At 44.1% G+C, this 26189-nt stretch overlaps 1 protein-coding gene across 8 annotated transcripts in view; it reads left to right on the forward strand.

The window, feature by feature from the left end:
- Positions 1-26189, forward strand: part of PDPK1 (3-phosphoinositide dependent protein kinase 1) — a 152157-nt gene that overhangs the window by 78878 nt on the left and 47090 nt on the right. For 4 of the 8 annotated variants that reach the window (XM_075899975.1, XM_075899974.1, XM_075899973.1 and 1 more), the window contains exons 11-13: positions 1118-1335; positions 8174-8231; positions 10968-11120. In XM_075899975.1, coding sequence (XP_075756090.1) covers positions 1118-1335; positions 8174-8231; positions 10968-11120 — 429 coding nt within the window. Of the gene's footprint in view, positions 1-1117; positions 1336-8173; positions 8232-10275; positions 10926-10967; positions 11121-12952; positions 19138-19396; positions 19681-26189 lie in introns of those variants that run through there. The other 4 variants (XM_075899977.1, XM_075899972.1, XM_075899978.1 and 1 more) reach the window with 4 other exon arrangements.

Genomic DNA, 26189 nt, shown 5'->3' on the forward strand with positions numbered 1-26189 from the left:
CATCTGAATGCCTGTCTTACCTTGGGGCTCAGCTGAGTGTAGTTGTGGCAACAGTGCATATGCTAGAGCAGGGGTGGCCAACCAGTTAGAGACGAAGAGCCAAAATAGCTGTGGATAGAGTGCAAAGAGCCATATATTATATTTATTTATTTATTTTTATATATCTTATCTATAGCTATAGATAGATATAGTACACAAAATGTAGTGATTAAAAATAACATTACAGGACATTTCAGACAAAAACCAATAAAAAAGTCTCTAGTCACTTAAAAAATTCACAGCCAGTGCATGGATCTTCAGAGAACTTGACAAGGAACAAACCTCAAATGTAGGTACTTAAATAGTGTTGTGAATTCTAACATTTGTACCTCCTGGAACTCCAAAGTATGCAAGAGAGCACACCAGTTACACCTCTTATGGGATGCTCTTAGTTGATCTGTTAAGATGTACAGTATGCTGCTTAAGAATAATAAGACGAAATAACTAGTAATACTAGTGAGATGAACTGGCAAGTGAAAATTCCTAAGATGTGTTTGGATATGGAATAGTCTCCAGGAACAATGCTTCCATAAGCGAAGACAAAAATTGAACTGAATTACCTCATATTTATTCTCCTTTGTAAAGTGCTTTCGGATCTATGGTTGAAAATTTGTAGAAGAGTTAAATAATATTATTTGTATTAGATTGTGACAAACCGAGCACAACCATAAAAATTAGAGGTAGGAAAGACAATGCAAGACCCAGCTGACAGTCCTAAAATTTAAGTTCCACTTCTTCCAAATAATTAGCCAATTGATCTGTTTTTAATTCTTTTTTGGAGTCTCTTGAAACGTGACCTGGCTCATTGTCATGTGTGTACATAATCAATAAACTGACTGATTTGTTTTAGAACTTACTGATATCTCTAATTCAACTTTGTGTCAGTGATATATTCCCTGTTACAAGCCAAATAATTTCTTGGTTGTGCATTTTAGAGCATGTTGATTTAGCAAATCAGCAATAAAATTATAGAGTTAAAAGGAACTTCACTGTTTTATTATGAAAATGTTGAATATTGCTTTTTGTTTAAAAAAATAAGTGACAGTAAAATCTGTTTTAATAATCTTTCCTCCTTTAGTATGACAATCTCCTGAGCCAGTTTGGTTGTATGCAGGTTTCTGGTTCAGCATCCTCCCATTCACTGTCTGCCCCGGAGACGAATCGCCCACAAACATCAGGCAACAACATAGAACAATACATTCACGATCTTGACAATAATTCCTTTGAATTGGACTTGCAGTTTTCTGAAGATGAGAAGAGGCTACTACTGGCAAAACAGGCTGGTGGAAATCCGTGGTAAGATGTTGCAAATGGTTGATCTATGATTTTTGTGCTATAATAAGGAATCTACGAAACAGTAAACCATCTATCTGGTCTTGCTTTGGTTCATATTCACCTTTAGCAGAGTCTTAAAAACTGAACACTTAGTGATTTTGTTAGTAATTATACTTCTCCTGACTAAAGGCTTTTGATATTCCTATTTTAAGAATTATGTGCAGTGATGATCTGAAAAATATCTGTGTGTGTGTATACAGGCAGTCCCCGAGTTACGCGGATCCGACTTATGTTGGATCCGCAATTACAAACGGGTTTTGCTCCACGTATCCCTGGTCTGCTGGAGACCAGCAGACCAGGGAGACGGGGAGCAAAGCCTCTGAGGACGCCGGCAGCGAGACAGCCGCGGCGTGTCTGGGCTGTCCGCTGCCCGCGTGCTCCGCGGCTTTGCTCCATGTCTCCCTGGTCTGCTGGTCTCCCCAGCATACGGGGAGCCAAGCCGGGGAGCACGCGGGCAGCGGACAGCCCAGACGCGCCGCGGCTGTCCCGCTGCTGGCGTCCTCAGAAGCTTTGCTCCCCGTCTCCCTGGTCTGCTGGTGTCCAGCAGACCAGGGAGACGGGGAGCAAAGCAGCGGAGGACCCAGGTGGCGGGACCGCGGTGCGTCTCGGTCCGCCGCCCACGTCTCCCTGGTCTGCTTGGGGGGGGAGGGGGGGCAGCTAGTACGCCCCCCTCCCAGCAGACCAGGCTTTTCTCCGGACACTTGTGGTAGAGCAGCTGGGGCGCTGCCGGTTGGTCCCGCAGCACCGCTCTGGGCGCTACTGGACCAACCCGGCAGCACCCCAGCTGCTCTGCCCCAGGCGTCCTGATTCAGCCGCTGCTGGTCAGTTTCAGCAACGGCTGAATCAGGACGCCTGGGGCAGAGCAGCTTGGGTGCTGCTGGGTTGGTCCAGTAGCACCGAGGAGCGGCGCTACTAGAGCAACCCAGCAGCACCCCAGCTGCTCTGCCCCAGGCGTCCCCAAGTCAGCCACTGCTGAAACTGACCAGCGCTGACTACAGGAAGCCTGAGGCAGAGTTGCTCTGCCCCGGGCTTCCTGGAATCAGCTGCTGATCAGTTTCAGCAGCAGCTGACTTGGGGACGCCTGGGGTTCTTAAGTTGAATCTGTATGGAACTGGCGTCCAGATTCAGCCTGTTGAAACTGATCAGAGGCTGATTCCAGGAAGCCCGGGGCAGAGCAACTCTGCCTCAGGCTTCCTGTAGTCAGCCGCTGGTCAGTTTCAGCAGCGGCTGAATCTGGACGCCAGTTCCGACTTACGTACAGATTCAACTTAAGAACAAACCTACAGTCCCTATCTTGTACGTAACCCGGGGACTGCCTGTATATATGATGGCAGTGGGGTTGTGTTTTACCTCTGACTCCATGTCACATGAACTCAGCTAACAAATTGAGAGATTTATTATACTTGCTACTTCTGGAAAATCAACTTGGGGGTCTGAAAAACAGAATGGTTTGTTTGCTTCTCATATATGGGCACCAGTAATAGAAGTTCTTCAAGTGATTGCTCATGTCCATGCCACATTAGGTGTGTGCATTTGCTACATGACTCATGCTGGACGCTCCCTGGTATCCCAGAAGAGCATGGGGAAGTTGGGAGAAGAGACAAGACTTTCTGTGGGTGGCTCAACACCTCAATCGGAGAGTTGAGGGCTGACTCAGGCAGATCAGTCCAGCCCTCTCCATCCTGCTCCAGTGACACCCAGGAGCAATGAAAGCCCCATCCTATTGATCTTCCTGGTCACAGAGTCCTTGGACTGTAGGACTTGCCTCAGGTCCCATTCCTGTTCCAAACCTCAGTGCCACATAGGAGGCATTGATTGCCTGGTGTCTCTCACTGATCTTCTGGCCTACTCTGCTCCCTGAGGTCCCACGATAAAGACTCATGCCGCTCAAACAGAGCCTCATGGGTCCGTAGCTTGTCACTGGGCAGAGGGCAATAAGAGGCCCTCCTGCTCTTGGTCACTGGGCAGTGATTGTGAGGCCTCAGATCTGGTACCAAATAGGACTCTTTGCCACCAAGACAAGCCAAAACACAAATTTTGCTGCCCTCACCCACAACATCACAGCCTATAGACTGGCTGCAAGGACAGTGGACGGTGTCCTGGTTTTCCTAGAACCCATAGGGTTCACTCAACCTTCTCAGCGGGCCCACTCGGTGTCAGCAGCTTCAGAAAGACCAAGCCAGTGCAAGCCCCTGAGAAAGATCTGGCCCCATCTCAAAAGGCCCCAGCAAGCCAACAGTCAGTCCTGCAGAAGGAAGAGGCAGAACTCATGGAATCGGCATCTTCCTCATTCTCTCCTGATGAGGCCATTAAAAGCCCCCGCATCTGGTGCCGCATGATGACGTGAAGGCACACAAGGAGCTCCTGAAGCAAGTTGCCTCCAGTTTGGGGCTCCATGCTGAGGTGTTCGAGTAACAACCAGATGCACTGTTCGATGTGCTTAGCTCCACAGCACCCTTTGGCATGGCCTTGCCCTTCCATGAGTGTGTTATAAAAATCACTAATGTCCTGTGGCAGATACCCTCATCTCTGCCACCCATTTCCAAAAGGGTTGAGAGGAAATGCTTTGTCCTGGCTAAAAGCCACAAGTATCTTTACACTCACCCAGCCCAGAACTCTTTAGTGGTAGAGGCAGGGGCAAGGTCAAAGAATAAAAACTCCGAGACTGAATTTGTTTGGCTGTAAAATGTATTTCTCCTCCAGCCTGCAGTTATGGGTGGCCAATCCTCTTGGGCCGCTATGATTTTTAATGTGTGGTGAGCCATGGCAGAGTTCAAGGAGTTGGTTCTTGGAAGGAGATTGGGACTCTCCTGGAAGACGGCATGGTGGCAACAAGAGCTGCCTTCTAGGCAGCTTCAGATGTGGTGGACTCAGCTGTCTGCATGGAGATTTCTGGCTACTCCTCTAGTTTGTCGGCGGAAGCTCAACAGTCTATGAGAGACCTTCTGTTTGATGGCAGTGCCCTGTTTGCAGAACAGACAGGGATGAAACTACATGTTCTTAAAAACTCCTGCATTACCCGTAAAACCCTGGCGTTTTACATTCTCACCCCTGCCTGACCAGCCAGGAGCCCCCTGCCAAAGAGAACAGGAGCTACAAGCCTGTGCCAAGTTATTTCTATCTGCCCCACACAATAATCTAAGAAATCATTTTGAGGGTGCACCCAAGGGCAATATACTGGACTTCTCTGTGGATCCAGTATCTTCCCTCCCTCCCCGCCCCCAGTTTGGCATCCATCTTACCCACTTCCTCCCATGAAGAACTGCCATAATGCTGGCCCACTGGGTCCTACATACTGTTTCTCAGGATTCTGTCCTCCAATTCCTACCATGCCTACTCCACTCCCCATCCCTTTTCAGTGATCCCCATCATGAGAGTCTACTTGCACAGGAGGTTCAGGAACTGTTGTGATTGGAGGCAATGAAAGAAGTTCTGCTCCAGTATCAGGACTAGAAGCCCTTGTTCTGATATTTTCTAATTCTGAAGACCAAGGGAGGGCTTGGCCTATCCTAGACCTGAGATACCTCAACAGATACCACATGGTTAAGTTCTACATGATCTCCTTATCCCCATCATTCCCACTCTGGATCTGGGAGACTGGTATGCCTTCCTTGATCTGAAGGGGACAAAATTTAACATTGCAATCTTTCTGGGTCACAGATGTTTTCTTAGATTTACAGTGGGGCCTTCACACTACCAGTTTTTCAGTCCTCCCCTTTGACCTGGCTGTGGCACCAAGGATGTTTACCAAGTGCATGGCAGTCTACTTCAGACATAGGGGCATCGAGATTTATCAGTATCTCAAACTAGTTGATCAAGGTCAGTTCCAAGGTCCAGGTCCAACACGACATAGTGGTCCTCCTAGACACCTGCTGGTCCTTGGGTCTGCTAGTCACTGACAAGTAGTTCGTACCAATTCAGAGGATAGACTTCATTAGAGTAGTGCTCAGCTTGACTCAGGCAAGAGCATTCCTGCCCCTAGGCAAATTCCAAGCCCTGGCAAGCCTCAAAACAGGTGTCTAAGTTTCTCCCGACTGCACCCAGGGTCTGCCTGTGTCTGTTGGGTCATGTGGTGGCATATGCATTTGTAGTCCGTCATGACAGACTCTTCATACAGCTGCTCCAGCAGAGGCTGGCATCAGCTTACTACCAGTCCCGGGACCACTTAGGCAAAGTTGTCACTACCCCCCCGGAAGTACTTACCACCCTGCAGTGGTGAACTGTTCCAGAGAATGTTGTGGAGGAAATCTAGTTCAACACTCCTGCTCGGTGTCTCAAAATAGTTTCCGATGCCTCAGATCTTTGCAGGAGTATGTACCTCAGCGATCTCTGGACCCAGAGATTGTCTGTGGGCCCTGGTGGATGTGGGGTTGCATATAAATGTTAAGGAACTCAGAGCAGTTCTTCTGGCCTACAAGGTCTTCCTGCTGCGTATGTCAGGCAAGGTGGTACGAGTCGTCACAGACGACATGGTCTCAAGGATCTACTTCAACAGGCCGGGAAGGGAACACTCATCTGCTCTCTGCCAGGAGACACTCCTTCTCTGGGATTTCTGCATAAGTCACAAAACCTGTCAGGAGGTCAGTCACCTCCCAGGAATAGACGTCCTGGCAGATTACCTCAGCAGGGACTTCTAGATGGAGCGACCACTCACGGTGAGAAGTGGCCTGTGTGGTCTTCCAGAGATGGGGGTTCCCCCTCGTGGATCTGGACACCATTAGATAAAACAGAAAGTGCCACCAGTTTTGCTCCCAGGGGGGACTGAGCAGAGGTTCTCTCTCCAAAGACTGCCTTCTGTCGTGGTTTGAAGGTCTGCTGTATACATTCCCACTGATCCCTCTTAGCCGGGTCCTAATTCAGATCAACAGAACAAGGCTTGAATGAACATGATCGCCCCAGTGTGACCTTGCCAGCACTGATTCAGCGCACTCATTAACAGAATCCCATACTCCCCATAACCCTTTCCTAGCCATCTGAACCTGTTGTCCCAGGACCACAGTCAGCTCCTGCATCCCTGCACCTGTTGATGTGGAATGTGCCTTCTTATAAGAAGTCCAGCAGGGCTTGTTGGAAGGCAAAAGCTGACCGTGAGGCTGACCTAAAAGGTAGAGTGAATGAGGTTCTTCCACTGGGCATCAGAGTGGGGTATCTCTCCTAAGCATGCTCAGCGCAGTCCGTTCTAGATTACTTGCTGTAGCTTGGGACCCCGGGCCTGGCACATTTCTCCAGCAAAATTCATATTTGCTTTTCATAACCTGCTTCAGGGATAGACAGTGTTCTCCCATGACATGGTGAGATTCCTGCAGGGCCTCAAGTGACTATCTAGCTGGTCCTCTCCCAGCTCATGCAGATCCCGCTCCCTTTCCTATTTGTCCTGGAAAGAAGCGTCCCTGGTTGCAGTGACTTTGGCAAGGCATGTCAGGGAGATAAGGGCTCTGACTTTGGAGTCTCCATACCCAAGGACAAGGTCCAGCTGTGGCCCCACCTGGCCTTCCTGCCAAAGGTTGTTTCTTCTTCCACGTGAACCAAGACGTATTCCTGCCTGTGTTCTGTCCCAAGCTTCACAAGATGATGGAAGAGAAGTGTCTTTGTACTCTGGATATTTGGAGGGTGTTGGCTTTTTATCTGGAACGTACTAAGCCCTTCTGCAGGTCTGTGCAGCTCTAGTCGCTGAATTGATGGAAGGAACAGCCTTCCAGTTTCCTTTCAGCAGCTTTCCTGCTGGATCACTTTGTTCATATGGACTTCCACAGGTCCCTCTGCCACAGATCATTCAGGCCCACTCAGCCAGGGCTCAGGCATCCTCAGCAGCCTTCCTGGTGCACGTTCCTTTACAGGACATCTGTAGACCTACAATATGTCCTTGGTCTACACGTTTACATTTCAATATGCCATCACTCAGCAAGCCAGAGATCACACTGTGGATTTGGCAGACAAATGCTGAAATCAGTGCGGCCATGAACTACCAGTCTCCATAGGTACTGCTTGGAGTCACTTAATGTGGAATGTACATGAGCTATCACTCAAAGTAAGAATAACCTGTTCCATAACTGGGTTTGTTTGCTCATGTCCGTTCCATGATCTGCTCTCCTTCCCCCACTGTTGGAGTTTCCAGCAAAAAGGAACTGAGAGTGGGGGAGTGTGCCCCCCCTTATACTGTGCTATGCAGGCTCCACTGCAGTGGTCCCCAGAGCTGCTCCCCGCTGGGTACTGGGGAAGAAAAAACTTCCAGCACCAGTGCATGTGGTGAGCACATATACCTGATCTAGAATAGACATAAGCAACACATCTGGAAGAACACCAGTTATGAAATAGGTAACCTTCTCTTTAAGACAGATTAAGCTCAGTTACACATCCCCAGCCCTGCTGTCTTCAGATTGTACCATCAATAACAGGGGCAGTCAGTCAGTCTTCTCATAGTAGGAAATAAATTATAACCTACTGATGTTTAGCAAATCATTTTGGGGTAGGGAAGAAGAGGTTGGAATTGATCTAATATTTAAAGTTATGAGTTTGGCTTGTGGAACAGAGGGAAAACCTTTAGAGAGATATGGAACTTTTTTAAAGATTTCAAGGCATTGAATCTTTAAAAATGTCTCAGATAAATTTGAAAGAAAAAACAACTAGATTAGTGGTGGCGATGTTTTTGGGGGAGGAGTGCTTCTGTAATGACAGTAATTATTTTCTTTTTCTTGTTAGGCACCAGTTTGTAGAAAACAACTTAATACTAAAAATGGGTCCAGTTTTTGGGGGAGGAGTGCTTCTGTAATGACAGTAATTATTTTCTTTTTCTTGTTAGGCACCAGTTTGTAGAAAACAACTTAATACTAAAAATGGGTCCAGTAGATAAAAGAAAGGTAAGTCTCATTATCCCAGCAAAATGTAAAATGTCATCATCTTGCACAGTTGCATCTCTAGCATTGCTAAGGAACCTCTATTTGGAGTTCTCAAATTCACATAGGCAGTTCTCAACAATTACTGTAATCTACTTGCCCATGGCGAGTAGATTACAAGCCGGCACAGCCGCACAGCACGGTCAGCGCATGTGCAGCGTGGTCTGCGCATGCGCAGTGCGCCGAACTGCACGGCTGGCGAGCCCTGCACATAGGCATTTTAGTTCTGTCCCAAATGTACTGTTCCTTTATAAGATGTCCTAACATGTCATCGCAAACAGCTTTTCAATAATTGAATGTCCTTTCTTCTATTTTAAATTTTATTGTACCCTCTTGGTGGGACAAAAGCTGCAGTCCGATTTGTAATCAACTGTGCATGGAGATGTCTTCTGTCTTCCTCTACGAATTTGATTAGTTCAGAATTATGCTCAGTTTTCAGTTCTTGATATGGATGTTTGCTGTGTGCAGTGTTGGATTGCTAAGGTCTGAAGCTAGAATAGAGGCTGCTATTGTCCTAAATCTAGCTTTTAATCCTTTTGAACTAGAATGAAACAAACTCTCATCCTAAGTGCAACTCCACTTTCCTTCCCTGTCTCCTACATCTGACTTAGGGCTACTTTAAGGTAGCATTAAAATCAATTTAAGTATTTTAAATATAAGGTTGTTGTCACTTAACTGACTCCAGTTAACTGACTCCAGTGAATTGTCATGAACTGCCTATAAATGCAAAGTGTCTTCACCTCAGTCATTATCTATTTACATGTCTCTGTGCATTTTCTCTTCGGAAGTCCATTGTTGTGATTACTTGCTTCTATACAGGGAGCTAAAAATCTCTGAAATAGATGTTGCTCTGTTACAGTGTCTATTCAGGGGCTGTGCCCCCTGCTTGCTATGCTCACCAGCTCCCCCTCTCTCAGGGGGTAGGTGTCTGGTGGGGGGGGGGAGAGGTACAAGAGATGGGGAACGTGCAGGAGCAGGCTGGGGGTAGGTGTCTGGCGAAGGGGGAGGGGGCAGGGTGGTGAGTAAGGGGGCTGGAGATGCAGGGTCTCAGCTTGGGGGGGATATGAGTGAGCAGGCTGGGGTGCTGTGCGGTCTCATCTGAGAGTGTGTTTAAGGGGGCTGGGGTGCTGCAGAGAGGGGAGGGTGGATAGCTTGCTGCTCCTGCCTCACCAAAGCCCTGGGTGGGTGGCTGCACAGCTCCTGACCCCTTCCCCCCCCTCCTCCCCCCGGGACTGGGTAAAAGAGAGACTGCATGGCTTGCAGCTTCTGCCCTCCTGGAGCACCAGGGAGAAGGGAGGCCACACGTTTCACAGCTCCCTTCCCTGGAGTGGGAGGAGGGAGCACAGGCCGCACATCTCCCTGGCCCCCCTGGAAGGAGGGACAGTCTTGTGGTTCCCACCCCCCAGAGCACCAGGGAGGTCTCGCAGCTCCCGCTCCCCTGGGAAGGGGAGGAGACCTAACTGTTTGCAGCGTTTGGCCCCCCCCAGAGCTCCAGGGAGGGTTAGGCCACATGGCTCCCACTCTGCTGGAGCACTGGGAAGGGAGGGAGGAGGTAGGGCAGCTGAGGGCAGAGAGGTGGCGGGATGCGGAGTGATGTGGTGGTGTCACTCTATGATCCTGCAGGAACATTTTTTTTCTATACAGAGATATTACCAGCTGTTTAATTTTTTAAATTCTCTTGGAGCTTTGATAGAGGAGATTAACTATTTAAAATGCTGGTTATATTGACACTGCAGCGGAAATGCATTAAGATATGTACAGAAATGTAGTCAAGAAGCAGAAATTGTTTATACCATGCTATGTGAGCTTCTCAAGTCCCTGCCCAAATTACATACAGTGCAAGTTACATATGATGTAGGGGAAGAGAAAGTGGAAAGCGGACAAGAATGGGAACAGAGGAAGAGTGGAAAGTTAGTGAGGATGGTTTAGTGTAATCGTTTTAAAGTAAGTTTAAAAAAATAATTTTATTAACTTTTACAGGATTTAGAGACATTTTTTCTCTCTCTAGGTCAGAGGTGGAATCCTTTTTTGGTTGGGGGCCGCTGAGCCACATATGTCACTTGAGGGCTGCATACAAGTGAGAATTAGATAACTTTGTGGAAGATAGGTCCATCAATAACTGTCAGGGGTTCAACCCTATGCTCCAAGTGTCCTTAAGCTTCCAGCTGCACTGACCAAGACAGACTATTTGGCTAATATGACAACGAATCTGACTCTGTGTGGCCATTCTTATGTTCTAACTTTTTGAAATTGTAATAACTTCAGAAACTTACCAGAAGACCAACTCTGAAATTAGCCAACTTATATTAATTCTGCTTCAATAACAACGCCCTGAGAGAATCAGAATCCCACATTGCCTTATTTGTGTCTAATAAAAAATATTGATTTTATCAGTGAGCACAAAATGCATACATTGCATCACGAGTGTGCTGCCTGCCAGTCCACATACAGGCATTTGACAGATTACTGGTGAGATCAATAGAATAATGAAAGCTCTCGTTCCTTTCTCTGATTCAGGAAAGCATATCAATAAGTGCTAAACCCCACTGACATCACTCTGACTTCAGTACATGCTTTAAAAGGGGTGTAGGCAGAGAGAAATGAGAGAAACACTCACAGCTCTGAGAGAATAGAGCTACTAATAATACTCAGTTCCTTTGACTTGATACGTTGTGTTGCTGCTACTGTTGTCTTTGTTAGGGATTGTTTGCTCGTCGGCGCCAGTTATTGCTCACTGAAGGGCCCCATCTCTATTATGTGGATCCTGTCAACAAAGTTCTGAAAGGAGAAATTCCATGGTCACTAGAGCTGCGACCAGAAGCCAAGAATTTTAAGACTTTTTTTGTTCATACAGTAAGTGGCTATCTTTAGGGTATTTTCCTAAAAATATCATTTTAATATCACTTTAATTGATATTCATTGGTAAATTATTGGAAATGAATTTGAAACTTTTTGTTTTTAGAAATGTTTAATTGCCTTTTGGAATGGGTTCCATATGAAGAGAGATTAAAAAACTTGAACTTTTCAGCTTAGAAAAGAGGAGACTAAGAGGGGATATGATAGAGAACTATAAAATCATGACTGTAGTGGAAGAAGTGAATAAGGAAAAGTTGTTTACTTATTCTCATGCTATAAGAACTAGAGGTCACCAAATGAAATTAATAGGCAGCAGGATTAAAAAAAACAAAAGGAAGTTTTTCTTCACTCAGCGCACAATCAACCTGTGGAACTCCTTGCCAAAGGATGTGGTGAAGGCTAGGACTTTAACAGGATTCAAAAAAGAGCTAAATAGATTCATGGAGGTTAGGTCCATCAATGGCTATTAGCCAGAATGGGTAAGAATGGTGTCCCTAGCCTCTGTTTCTCTGGAGGTGGGTGACGGGGAGGGATCACATGAGGATTGCCTGTTGTGTTCCTTCCCTCTGGGGCATCTGGTATTGGCCACTGTCAGCAGACAGGATACTGGGTTGGATATACCGTTGGTCTGACCCAGTATGGCCGTTCTTATGCCTGTATACTACAAAGATTTGTAGAGTTACTCATGAGCGGGGCTTGACAAACGGCGGCAAAATCTACTCGCCAACCCCGCACTGCACATGTGCAAGACCCGCATTGCGCATGCACACACCTCCGGTGAACAGGGCAACTGGCTGAAATCTACTTGCCACGGGCAAGTAGATTCAGTGATTTGTTGAGTCCTGCTCATGAGTGCTAAGGTGCTGGTTTTAGTGTGTTTCTGTGAAAAGCGTGCATTAATTTTTTTTACAAAGAAATATAAACTTCAAATGGATTGTGTGGTCTAGAAAGATGTGCTTCAAGAGGTTGATTTTCATCTTAGTCTCTTCAAAACTGAGTCAAACTGCTCTTGTATATTCCATAGTGCAAGTAAACAAAATTTCTTACCAGTATTGGAAGGGAGGGTATTCCATCGAAGAGGAGGCCACCTAACTCCACCCTGTCCTCAGCCTGGGACTGCCACACTTTTCCCCTCCTCTCCCTTCCCTGTGTTCCTTGGAGGCCCTTCAGCAACTGGAGGTGCTGCTGGCAGTTCTGCACCCCTCCCTGCTGCACATCCCAGTTCCTGTCCCTCCATGGAGCTGCTGTGCCAGTGTTCCGGGATGGGGGGGGCAGGGCTTGGAGTTCTGCTACTTTTCCTGCTGGCCTTCCCAGCTGGCCGCCTGTGTACAGGCTAGAAGAGCGGGGCTGGCAGTTCTGCTGCTTTCCTCACTGTGGGGGAGGGGTAGCAGGGAACGGAGCAGAATGCCAGGAGCACCTTCAGCTGCCATAGTGCCTCCAGCACAGTACACAGAGACGTTGCAGCCAGTGGAGGGGGTGGGGATGGCCAGCAGGGAGTCTTTCTGGTACACCAGAAATAACTTAGCGGTAGCCCCCATGCACTACTGTACATAGTGCAATTGACTAGAATTGTGCCAGCAACTTACTGTATCAGTTAATCAATCCACAAATCTTAAATGGAAAACCATTTACCAGCTATACAGTTATCCAGAAGTCATGCTACTTGCTGCATTATTACAATTGATGTTAATTGATATGTTCCTGAACAAATGTTTTAATCATTTAAAACTGAATTAGTTTTGTTGCTACCAGTAGGATATTTATTGCTTTTTTTCCTGTTTCTTGTCTTACTGTTCTTGAAATAGTTATTAAACTATTATTTATTGTAGCCTAACAGGACATATTACCTGATGGACCCAAGCGGGAATGCTCATAAATGGTGCAAAAAGATACATGAAGTTTGGCGGCACAGATACCATCAGAATGCTGCTAAATAGTAACGCTCATCCAAAATGTCCCAGTCTCCCCACTTGCTGCTAGAACTCCATGTGCAGCCGATCAGAGGAATCTTCCCAACCCATCTATTCTCCATCTCAAGGGGAAGCATATGTCTGAAATATTTTTTTTAAACAAGAAACATAAATGGAATTCAGGGTCGCTTTGCTTGCTCTTTGTGCTTCTGTTGAGGCTTCCACATGCATATCGTTGAAGTGAGGATCTTGCTTTTGTGCACTTCAGCTCTGTTTCTGCTGAAAACTAATGGATAAACCTTGCATTACCAGCTTTACTTAAGATCATTTAAAACCAATCTACACGCACACACCCCAGATCATGTACCAGTCCTGCACTTTATGAGGCTGGGATTATTTCTGTGACTTTCAGATTATCATTAAACTGTATTTCATCAGGGAGCTTTTAAATGCCTCTGCTGAGGGGTAACCAGCACCTCTTCTCTTTATTTTCTGTCTTTTTTTTTTCCTGCTTATTGGTATCTGACTCAGTCAGATTGGTTGCACCCTTGCATAACTCCTAATACAATTCTGGTTGCAGGATTTCCGTGGTACTTATTATAATTATGTGAGTAAATCAGATGTATGTGTCTGACAGACAGACTCCAATGATACAGTTGTAAGAAAGTAAAATACTGAACATGGCACTGAAAATTTTCTAAAATTTAAATTCTGGCTTTTGACGTTCATAAAGTTTTAAATATGGAATTTTAATTTGATGCATTTACATGTTTAATCAAGGGACAGTAAAGTTACCAGCATGCTTTTAACTAATACTAACTAAATTAATTTAACTAGTTAGTATAAAATGTTACTCTTGAGATAGTAATTAGACTCTTCACCTTTTCAGGAGTTGAGGGCAAATAGCTTCCTTTCCAGGGTGTGCATGTATTGTGCATTTTAGTGGGGCCAACCTATTTTACTTGGGTAGAGAAGGAAGAGTGAAAACTTTGATGTACAATTGATGACTTGATTTGTCTCTTTGTATAATGAGATGTAAAAATATTCTTGTCCTGGTCATTGACCAAACAACTTGCAGACCTTTTAGCAATTCTGAAAATATTTTAAATGATTTAAATATAATAGTCTTATACACTAATCTGAATAGTTGAAAGTTCAAATGAAAATGTTGATACAAAGGAGAAAATGTATGGTACTTTAGTCATATCTATAAATGTTTCTTTACTATCGGTCTGCTACATCCTTTTCAAATTAAATTGTTGTGGTCAAACATTTCCTGTGACATAACAAAGACTTTGCTTTGTAGATGTTAAAAATAACTTATCTAATAATGTTTTCCATATATCTGTGCTTCTGGGTAAATAGATCCCCTGGAAAGAGCACGCCCATGCCTGGACAAAAACATTTCTCCCTCATGTTTTAAGTAGTACAAATACCACACCTATTCACTATTTTCAGAGAAGTGTCTGATCTCTGCTCCTTTGCCACTTGAATTGTCTTTGTACAAAGTACTCTTCCCACCCAGCCTCTATCCCCCTCAAAGGAAGATCATCCTGCTGTCAAGACCATTGATGGAGTACATTTTTTTGTAGTTAGTCTGAAGGTCCTAGTAGTGATGAAGCAATGCTAGATTTTTCCAGATGTACCTTACAAGGCCTGTTGTGTAACAGTTTGATGTCAGTATTTTCAGATCCTTAAAGGATCGGCTACTTTCCTCAGAGTTCTCTTTGAAGACATACCAGTGTGCAGTTAGATCCTGTAGTAAAGATTCCAAACAAATACTGTACAAGACATTCGCTAATCTGCATGGTCATCTTTTGCTGGGGGGGAAGGAATGGGCAGTACAGTGTCTCACAGGCTCCTTGTATAGAGGGAAAAGTAGAGGATATTCCTCCTGTTAAAGTCAGATGCTAGTCTCAAAATGACTTCACCCCTGCTCCAAAGACAAATACAGGATTCCTGCAAGTACATTAACTCACAGCCAATATAACATGCTGTTGCTTTTGTGGAGTTTGTGGCAATGGATGCCTGTGACAATCAAAGCTGTTAACTTCACTTACATGTCAACTCTGTGGCAGTGCAGCAGGTTTTGGATTACAAATCTGTAACGCTGTACTATAGACAGGTATTATTCTTACCTTCCATAGAAGTGCTTGGTTATGGTGGATCTGTACAGCACCTCAAATGTGTGCACTTCTGTTACTTTAAATGTGGTATCTCAAAGCAAAACACAGGCTTGCAAAGCTGTGGATTGTTATGGGGTCTAGCAATGACACCACTAATTTAAACAGAAGATAAAGTAACATCCATAAACTTCTTTTCAGCTTATTCTGTTCCTGTTCTTTCTGTAAACACGTTTTATGTAACACCAAATAGTTAAGCAACCCCCCTCTTGTCATTCAGAAATATTTCCTCCTTTTTGCCCACTTTTAAAAAAAGTCCCATAACATCTGATCCTTCATAAACTTTCACCCAACGAGAGGCAGCAAGAATGATTACAATCACTGCTGTGTAGATAGTAAATGTTGGGTGTTTGTATTATGGATTCCTTGACTTTTTTTTAAAAAAAAAAGACAGTATTGCAGTTAGAAACTTCTCCAGGTGACTCCTGCATTAAGCTGTCTCTCCTCTGCATATTCATGTTCCTTGCTATTAACCCACACTCAGCAGGTAGGGTTTTGGCCCATGAAAAAGTAGTTTTGGCTATTATTCTCTTATCTAGAATAGTTTACAATATTGAATGCTACCTTCTATAGCAAGTGAAACCTCACAAATAACAAAATCAGCTGCTAAAACTTTTTTTAATCTTTTTTCTCATATTACGTGGACACAGTCTATAATGTAAATCACAAACCTTCACTGAGAAATGGACGCTCTTTTTGTAGTGGAAGGGAGCAGAAGCAGAGCCAGAGGCTTGCCAGCCTTAATTTCTGCTTTTATTAGAGGACTGATAGGTCAAGTGAAAGTACTTCTCACCTCAATGTTTCCTCTCTGGTGAAGACAAGAATAGGCTAGGAAAGGCTGCTACTTGCTGTTGCATCTGTAGGAGGGGACCAAAACTATTGTGGGAGAGACTTCCCACAGTCATTTTCCTGTGGATAGGGGGAATGATAAGGGAAGATTGGGACTATGGGAGAATAAGACAAAGGCTGTCACATGGAATGGGCATATTCCACAGCTTTGCAGCCTGCTTAGGGTAAGAATGTAAGCGACTAGTCGCTTCTTCCCCCTTGTTGCCTCTATCAGAGAGTGGCAGCAAGGGTGGGGGGAGCTGGCTTAAAGCCGGTTCCCCCCCAGTACCATCTCTGCAGGGGGCAGTGGAGGTAGAGGCTCAGTGGGAAACAGCATGAGCGGGGAATGAAGCAGTCTCTGCTCACACCACTTCTGCTGATCTGCTTTTGAAATGTACAAGAACCAGAGTGGGGCTCTTGTACATTTCAAATGCTGAGGCACCACAGGGAACACCAGGCCTTCTGCTTTCAAACTGTAGTAAGAGCCATGCAGGGCTCTTGGTACAGTTCAAAGGCAAAGCTGGCCTTATAGACTAATTGAATAGTCAATGGAAATCTTATTGACTATTGGATTAATCTAAATTTATCAGAAAGTGCTGTGTGGTTCCTGCTAGGCTAAGAGTTCATTTTATCATTTCTGTACCTCAGTGTAGAGATGTCCTCATGGACAAAGCAGTTGAGTGTCTAGTGCAGGAACACACTTGGTGGTTCAGGAGAGTGCAGAGAGATGTTAAATGGCCTGCTTTGGGGCTGCAGGCAGGCCATTTACATCCGTTGTGATATCCAGAAAGGAAAAGTATAGCGGGCCACTAGCAGCCTTTGGGTGCTCTTGCCCCAAATATCTTCAAGAACATAGCATACTGATTCATTCACTCTTCTTTCCTGGCTACAGTTACCCAGATTTCCAGAAAAGTCATGAGTCAATGTGGCCATGATTCAGATTAGGATATCTTTAGTTTGATGTCAGACCCCTGAAGTGTACTGAACTCTGCTGAGGGATCTGCTTTCCATTGAATGGAATCTTCTTGAAGAAAAGGCAATGGGATTGTTGCTAAAAGGTACTTAAACCACTTTCCTGCCCTTTGCAACATTGACCAGTCTTGTCTTCTATACAGCTTTTAAAAAATGGCATGTTCAAGATTCCTTTGCTAGGCTAAGTTTATTTTATCAGCATTTGTTTCAATGTTCTAAACCCTCTTCTGATCAGGATTTACTTTAAGAACATTGACATTCTAGCTCACATAAGCATTGTTCTTCAGCTTTCGAGGATGTATAGTATCTATCACAAGCAGTGTCGTGACAGTCTTGGAGTTGGAGACTTTAAGACTTCTTGAGAATTATGAGTGTTGCCCTTGTTGCATAGTGTAAATAAAGTGTGTAGGTATTCTGGTAGATACAGCTCCAAAAAACTTCCTGTGAGGTGGGTAAAAGTACTGTATCCATGCTTCAGCTTTTGTGATCTCATATTAGGGATGTTATGTAGGACACTGATGTCTTGCATATTGGGCACTTTCGAAAGATCCTGGGACTTAGCCCTCACAAACTGAAGAGACTGTTTCTCCTATGTTTTTGGTGACTACAGAAATCCAAGTTTAATTATCAGTGAAATTTCCTCAATTTTAATAAGCTATACAGCTGTTGTCTATATTATCTCCTGCAAACTTTGATGATAAACACTGAAAATGTGTGTGTAGCTGTATTTGTATAAATGTGTGATGTGGAGGCAGATTACATGATGCAAATGCTAAGAACTTTGCCTGGATGAGCAGCGCTAAACTCATTCACTTCCAGATTTTTACTGTTCATGCAGGAGCAAGCCTTATTGTGAAGGGACGTATAATTTTTTGGAGCTATAGATCCTATTGGCTCAAAAAGGCTTGTGTCCATGAAAAAAGCAGTATTTATATAATGAAGCTCTTTCACACACAATTCTGACTGGGAGCCGAGTAGTCCAACTGGATCACATCACTTTCCAACCTTTGATGAGGTTCTGTGCTTGTTTGAGTGGTTTCCTTTGGGGAATCAGACCATTATTAATGTCTCAGCTGTGGAAAGAAGGTACATGATTTGCTAAAGCTGGGCTCTGTGGAAGCTACGGCTAGCTCTCCTCTTTGTGTTGGTATTTTAAAAACTGATGTGTGGTATTTTTATTACTTGAAACATCTGGTGAATACTTCAGCCCTTTTGTCTTTAGGCTAATATTTTACTAATCAAACTATGAATCACTCCTGCAATGTCTCATGACCCAGAAACTGTCAATCCTTTCAGGTAAGTAATTCTCTTTGAACCAGAGCAGTGTATTTTCAGCTAAATTGGGAAATTTATAATCAAACTGGTAATCAGCATTTCCCTGTAACTTGTTTCCTCTGCTTTGAAACACAGCTATGAATAGTAAATTCAGAAATGGAAAATGTTTCTTAAAGTGTCTAAAGCATGCAATGGTCCATTCTGCCTTAGTGACAATGAATGGGGATAGTTGCTATATTAAAAGCCTATGTACTAAGCTTGACTGGATATGGCAAAGTCTCCTTTAACTTGTGGCAGAACTCACAACTGCTGTATCTAATTAATTAAAAAAAAACCAAACTAGGAACTATAATCAATTTTGATAGGTGTTAGCTGTCTTTCAGATTGGTGGCAGTCAGTTATAATGTGTGTAATATTCTCTACCTGGTTTTTAGCTGTAACTGTGATGTACAGAAGAAGCAAAAAATAAAGCAGCAAATGAAAACAGAAGCAAATAATGTTAGGATACACATTTTTGTATTTTTATTCTTATAAGGTTATTTGCTGGCTCGCGTTGGCCTCTAGTTCAGTCTGTGTTATTTAAATTCTAATATATGGATTATTTGGATTGAGTTCATGTTCGGGGCCATGGTGTTGTATGTATTGATGTACAGCCTTGAATGTGAATAATTATTGTAAACTATATTTTACACTTCTCTGGCTTTGTTATATACATTTTCTATGGGTCGATGGCTGAATGCGATCCCTCCGCGAATGCCTGTCCCCGCCGCTCGTGCTGTAGATGTGCTGGTGCCTGATGAGGAGTTGTCACTGCTCGATAGACTTGTAATAAAAGCATGTAGGGTCCTCGGCCGGCTCCCGCCTCTTCTTGCGCGCCGCCCTGCCGGGCCGAGCGTACTTCCGCCGGATGTCCGTGGAGGGAGGGGACCGGGCGGGAACGCCTCGGATTGAGGGAAAAGGGAGCCGCGCGGACACTTCCGATGCTGAGAGCTGCGGCCCCGGAACGGCCGGCCAGGATCCATGCCCCGGGAGGCCCCAGGACGTGCGGACGGCTGTCGGGCCACTTCCGGCGGGCTGGCATTGTGAGCAGATACTTCCGGTGGGAGGGTTGGCGGACCGATATTGGGGTTGCACCCTTCCGGCGGTGGCGCGAGGATGGCGGTGGAGAATCGCTGCGAGTTCCCGGTTCCCGCCATGGGCGGCCTTGGCCTGGGGGGGCCCTGCCGCCGCTGCAGTTCTGGGGCCTCCCTGGCCGGGGTCCCCGGTAAATGGGTCCGGCTGAACGTGGGGGGCACCTGTTTCCTCACCACTCGGCAGACGCTCTGCAGGGACCCCAAGTCCTTCCTCTTCCGCCTCTGCCAGGCCGACCCCGACCTGGACTCGGACAAGGTGCGGCCCGGGGGGGGCACCCAGGCAGTGCGCCTGTCCTGGAGTCCAGCGGGGGGGGGGTCCGCGCCCCCTCCTCCTTGGGACTAGCGAAAACAAAAGGGGAAACTCTGCAGCACTTTGCAGGCTGACAAGATGGTTTCTTAGGGGACGAGCTGTCGGGGGCCAGACCCGCTTCCTCAGATCAAACAGTGGAAGAGAATTGGCCTGGCCATATCTTCCAGAAGAATGCAATGGAAAAAGTGAACACATCATTAAACTGACAGATCAGATTTAGTACAGAAGGTGCCGTGAGGGAGAGGGAGGGAGGGAATAGCTACTTATGAGTCAATGAATGGCTAACAGGGGTGATAAGTGGGGAAGCTATCTTTGTAATGGGTAAGGTAATTAGCATCTTTAAGGCCCATTAGTAAAGTGTCAAATTTAAGCATGAATGAAAGTTCTGACGTTTCCCTCTGTAATCTGGTGTTAAATTCTTTTTGAAGTAAGATGCATGTAGTAAGGTCGTTAAGATTATGTCCAGGTAGGTTGAAATACAAAGCATGTGGTTTTTCCTTGTGAAGATGTCTGATTTATGAGCATTAATTCTTTGTTGAAGTGTCTGAGAAGTCTGTCCAATATACACAGCAGAAGGACACTGTTGGCATAAATTATATTTCTGGATGAACAGGAATATGTGTTCTTGATCATATAACTGACATGGTTAGGTCCAGTGATGGTGTCACCAGAGTAAATATGTGGCCAAAGTTGGCAACGGGGTTTGTTGCAAGGGAAGTTCCAGGGTTGATATTTATGTGGTATGTCCTGTGGTGGTTGGTAAGAATCCTCCTGAGGTTAGGTGGTTGTCTATAGGTGAACACTATTCCCTTTTGCTTGGGACAGTCCCTTTTAAGCCCTGCCTCAGCCATTCTGACTTTTTTTGGCAGTACTGGGCATTTGCCCCTTTGTGTCTTGTTAGCTGATTGGGATAATCTGTTATGTTTTGTCAAGGTCCAAAATCAACAAAATAATTTTAAAAAAACCCTAGCAATAATAAGTAAAATATTTTGGAGTCTATTGAAAAGTGTCTGGTGTCATAGCCTGAAAAGTGTCATAGCCCAGGTTTGGCCCATGGTCTGCCTATTGATTATCCCTGTGGGGCAGAAAAAGTAGGGAGGTCTGAGGATAACCCTGGCAGCCTATCAGTGGCCTTTTGTAGGGCTAGACTATGAGAAACATGTCAGGCTTTCTACAGTGGTATTTCCTTGTTGTATTCAGATAAACTGTTAATTTTTCTTTACAATTTACCAATTGAACTTTAGCATCTTAAGAGTAAATCAGTAATTGGGCATAAAGCTGCTATATTTTCTTTGCTGCATCAAGCTTTAGATTGAAGAGAATCCTATATGATGTAAAAGGTAGTATGAAGTTTCATTTCTTGGGAACGTATGCATTTTTAAAATTTTCCCTTGATAGTCTTATTTATGCAAGCAGAAGATTTGGGGTGTTTGCACAGCCATAATTAGAGGAGTCCTTTAAGATTATGGAAAGAGCTGTTTAGCTTCATATACTGTTATGAAGCTATTCAACTGATCAGATTGATTGTGCGGGTTGGAATGGGCCAATTTCTACAGCCTATCCATCTAGTTAATTCTTATAGATTTTTGTACCACATCCATGACCCTTTGTATTGAAGTGCCTTACAAATCTATTAAAAGGCATACAAGTATCTATTTGAATTTCTGGGTCTCTCATTTTTTGAGTAAGCTTTGAATTGTCATTGGACATAAATGACTTATTGAAATTCTGCATTGTTGTGATCCCATAGTTTACAGTTTATGAATACTAAAACTGAGCTACTAGATTGCCATACAAAAGAGTATGTTGAACAAAAAAATGAATTTTTAACGACAAAAAGCTAAGGCACAAAGTGAGCAAGGGATAAGAGTAAGAAAAGGTTCTAATAAATATATTAGAAGTAAGAGAAGAAGGAAAGCATAGATATACTTACTTAATGGGGAAAGAGAAATAACAAATGACAAAGAATGCTGAGGTATTTAATGCTTTTTTTGGGACTACATTTGTTATTGAAAATGTTAATTGTGAAGAGATGCTTAAGAACATAAGAATGGCCATACTGGGTCAGAACAAAGGTCAATCCAGCCCAGTATCCTGTCTGTCGACAGTGGCCAATGCCAGGTATCCCAGAGGGAATGAACTGAACAGGTAATGATCAAGTGATCTCTCCCCTGCCATCCATCTCCACCCTGTGACAGACAGAGGCTGGGGACACCATTCCTTACCCATCCTGGCTAATAGGCATTAATGGACTTAACCTCAATGAATGTATCTAGTTGTCTTTTTAAACCCTGTTATAGTCCTAGCCTTCTCAACCTCCTCTGGCAAGGAGTTCCACAGGTTGACTGTGCTCTAAGTGAAGAGCTTCCTTTTATTTGTTTTAAACCTGCTGCCCATTAGTTTCATTTGGTGGCCCCTAGTTCTTATATTATGGGAACAAGTAAATAACTTTTCCTTATTCACTTTCTCCACACCACTCATGATTTTATATACCTCTGTCATATCCCTCCTTAGTGTCCTCTTTTCCAAGCTGAAAAGTCCTAGTCTCTTTAATCTCTCCTCATATGGGACCCGTTCCAAACCCCTAATCATTTTAGTTGCCCTTCTCTGAACTTTTTCTAATGCCAATATATCTTTTTTAACATGAGGAGACCACATCTGTACACAGTATTCAAGATATGGGCGTACCATGGATTTATATAAAGGCATTCCTTTTTTAAATGATTCCTAACATCCTCTTCGCTTTTTTGACTGCCACTGCACATTAGGTGGACGTCTTCAAAGAACTATCCACAATGACTCCAAGATCTCTTTCCTGATTAGTTGTAGCTAAATTAGCCCCTATCATATTCAATGTATAGTTGTGGTTATTTTTTCCAATGTGCATTACTTTATATTTATCCACACTCAATTTCATTTGACATTTTGTTGCCCGATCACTTACTTTTGTGAGAACTTTCTAAAGTTCTTCACAGTCTGCTTTGGTCTTAACTATCTTGAGCAGTTTAGTATTGTATGCTAACTTTGCCATCTCACTGTTTACCCCTTTCTCCATATCATTTATGAATAAGTTGAACAGGATTGGTCCTAGGACTAATCCTTGGGGAACACCATTAGTTACCCCTCTCCATTCTGAACATTTACCATTTATTCCTGCTCTTTGTTTCTTGTCTTTTAACTAGTTATCAATCCATGAAAAGATCTATCCTCTTATCCCATGACAACTTAATTTACATAAGAACCTTTGGTGAGGGACCTTGTCAAAGGCTTTCTGGAAATCCTTAGGTTTAAAAAAAACCTAAGAACACTATATCTATTGTATCCCCCTTGTTTGTCCACATGCTTGTTGACCTCTTCAAAGAACGGTAATAGATTAGTAAGACATAATTTCCCTTTACAGAAACCAGGTTGACTTTTGCCCAACAGATTATGTTCTTCTATGTGTCTGACAATTTTATTCTTTACTATTGTTTCAACTAATTTGCCCGGTACTGACATTAGACTTACTGGTCTGTAATTGCCAGGATCACTTCTAGAACCCTTTTTAAATATTGACATTACATTAGCTATCTTCCAGCCATTAGTTACAGAAGCTGGTTTAAAGGATAGGTTACAAACCATAGTTAATAGTTCTGCGATTTCACAGTTGAGTCCTTTCAGAACTCTTGGGTGAATGCTGTCTGGTACATTTTCAGAATGGAGAAGTGTAACTAGTGGTGTTCCCCAAGGGTCAGTCCTAGAACCAATCCTATTCAACTTAATCATAAATGATCTAGAGCAGGGGTTCCCAACCTGGAGTATGTGTGCCCCCAAGGGGTATGAGAAGCTTGTCAAGGGGGTACGGGGAATATTTGGTAAATAACTAGATTTTCCTAATTGAAATATTCCAAAAGTAGTACTGTTAGTGAAAAAAGTTGTGGATTCTAGCGTCTAGAATTTATTTCCTTTCATATTGAAGAGGGGGTACAGGAAGGTTTATTAAAAGCCAAGAGGGTACAGGGACCAAAAAAGGTTAAGAACCCCTGATCTAGAGAAAGGGGTGAGCGGTGAGGTGGCAAAGTTTGTGGATGATACTAAACTGTTCAAGATAGACTTTGGTCCACCACTTCTGGGGCACCTGGTACTGGCCACTGTCGGCAGACAGGATACTGGGCTAGATGGACCTTTGGTCTGACCCAGTATGGCCATTCTTATGTAATCCCGTACTATTACTGATTTTTTTTTTTTTTTGATAGCCTCTATAATCTCCCTTAGCATTTAATAGTCAGTATCACGGTCCTGGTCATCCCTACTATTATATTCTTATTAGAGCACGAAATTACTATTCATTCATTTAAGATGTTTATTTCATTTGATTCTACATTTTCTCTTGCATATAGTGCTCACTCTCCTCTTTTCCTCCCCCTGCATAACCTGTTCTGTCCTGCCAATATATTTTTACCTCGGTATGATTGTATCCCATTGATTGTCCTCACTCCATCAGGTTTCTGTGATGCCTATTATATCAATATCCTCCTTTAACACGAGGCACTCTAGTTCACCCATCTTATTATTTAGACTTTTAGAGTTTGTGTACAAACTTGTCACTGTGTGTCTGCCCTTTTCTGATGTCAGATTCTTTTTTTATGTGAATGTTTCTCCTCTGATCTGGCCCATACATTTTCCTCTTCTCCTGAATAAAACCTAGAGAATTTCTATCAATAGTCTCTGTCCAATCCACATGCTCAACTGCACCAATCGGCTTTCCCCATCTCTTAGTTTAAAAACTGCTGTGCAACCTTTTAAATGTTAAGTGCCAGCAGTCTGGATCCACTTTGGTTTCTGTAGAGTCCCTCCTTCCTATATAGGCTCCCCAGCCCAAAAGTATCCCCAGTTCCTTATAAATCTAAACCCCTCCTTCCTACACCGTCTCATCCACTCATTGAGACTCTGAAGCTCTTCCTGCCTTCCTGGCACTGTGCGTAGAACTGGAAGCATTTCTGAGTGCCACCATAGAGGTCCTGGATTTCAATCTCTTTCCTAGCATCCTAAATTTGGTCTGCAGCACATCTGTCCTACCCTTCCCTATGTCATTGGCACCTACATGTACCACGACCACCAGCTCCTTCCCAGCAGTACACGTAAGTCTTATCTAGATGCCTCGAAAGATCTGCAACCTTCGCGTGACACAGGCAAGTCACGATATGGTTCTCCTGGTCATCACAAACCCAGCTATCTGTGTTTATAATGATTGAATCTCCCATTACTAACACCTGCCTTTTCCTAATGACTGGAGTTCCCTCCCCCGGAGCGGTAACCTCAGTGCGAGAGGATACCCCAACATCATCTGTGGAAGGAGTGTCCCAACTATGGGAAGGTTTCCCTTTGCTCCCATTGATTGCTTTCCTTCCCTGAGCCTTTCGTTCTTGTTAACAGCGCAGGGGCTGTCTGACTGGGGGGTGGGACAATTCTACAGTGACCCGGAAATCCTCATCTACGTACCTCTCTGCCTCCCTCAACTCTTCCAGTTCAGCCACGCTGGCCTCCAAAGCCTGTAAAAGGTCTCTGAGGGCCAGGTGCTCCTAGCACCAAATGTACACATACGTCACCCACCCACAGGGCAAGTAATCATATATGCTACACGGAGTGCAATAAACAGGATAGCTCCCACTCTGCTGCTGGGCTTCTGCCTGCATTCTCTCTTACAGCTACCTAGGTTATTGATAGGGTTCTATTTAAATCAGGAAGTTTTGATTATAGTTTAGTTAAAGGTTTTAAAAAATGGCAAGTGTACCTCGCCCGCTTCCCACTCCCCTTCTGAACTTCCTCTTGAAACTCCCTGTTAGCTGCCCCTGGTTGCTGACTCTCTGCTTTATAAGGCCCTGGCCTTCCTGATAGCCCCACCCCTGACTAAGCTCAACCAATGAACAGAGGCTTCTAGATTTCAAACTTTGTTTAGAAGCTCACAGCTTCCAATTGCCGTCCACAGCACACGGTCCTTCAAACAAACAAACAGACAAACAAACACAAGCTCAGCACACAGCAGGTAACCCACAAACACATACTACAGAGAGCCACTTACCTCAGGGGTCCCGTATTTGCTGCTCTTTCACCTGGAAAACTCCCTCTCAAAACTCTCTGTTAGCTGCTCCTGTTAGCAAAGCTGCTGCCTCTGTTCGCAAAACACAGTTTTAACTATATGGTTCGGATTTGTGTTCATCCAGTTCTTAGAAAATTCTGGTCTTGAGAGATGCTTGTAAATAGCACTATAGCCCAGAAATCTGGAAATTGTTGACTGTAAGTCTGTACAAATATATAAGTATTTACACAAGGAACAAATATTTATTAATGAACTCTTCTACTTAGTGGATAAAGGTATAGCACAATCCAGTATCTGGAACTTAAAACTAGAGAATTCAGACTGGAAATAAGGTGTAAATTTTTAATGAGAGTAATTATTGAAACAACTTATCAAG

The sequence above is a fragment of the Pelodiscus sinensis genome, chromosome 16 (assembly GCF_049634645.1).
Source record: "Pelodiscus sinensis isolate JC-2024 chromosome 16, ASM4963464v1, whole genome shotgun sequence".
Classification (NCBI taxonomy): domain Eukaryota; kingdom Metazoa; phylum Chordata; order Testudines; family Trionychidae; genus Pelodiscus; species Pelodiscus sinensis.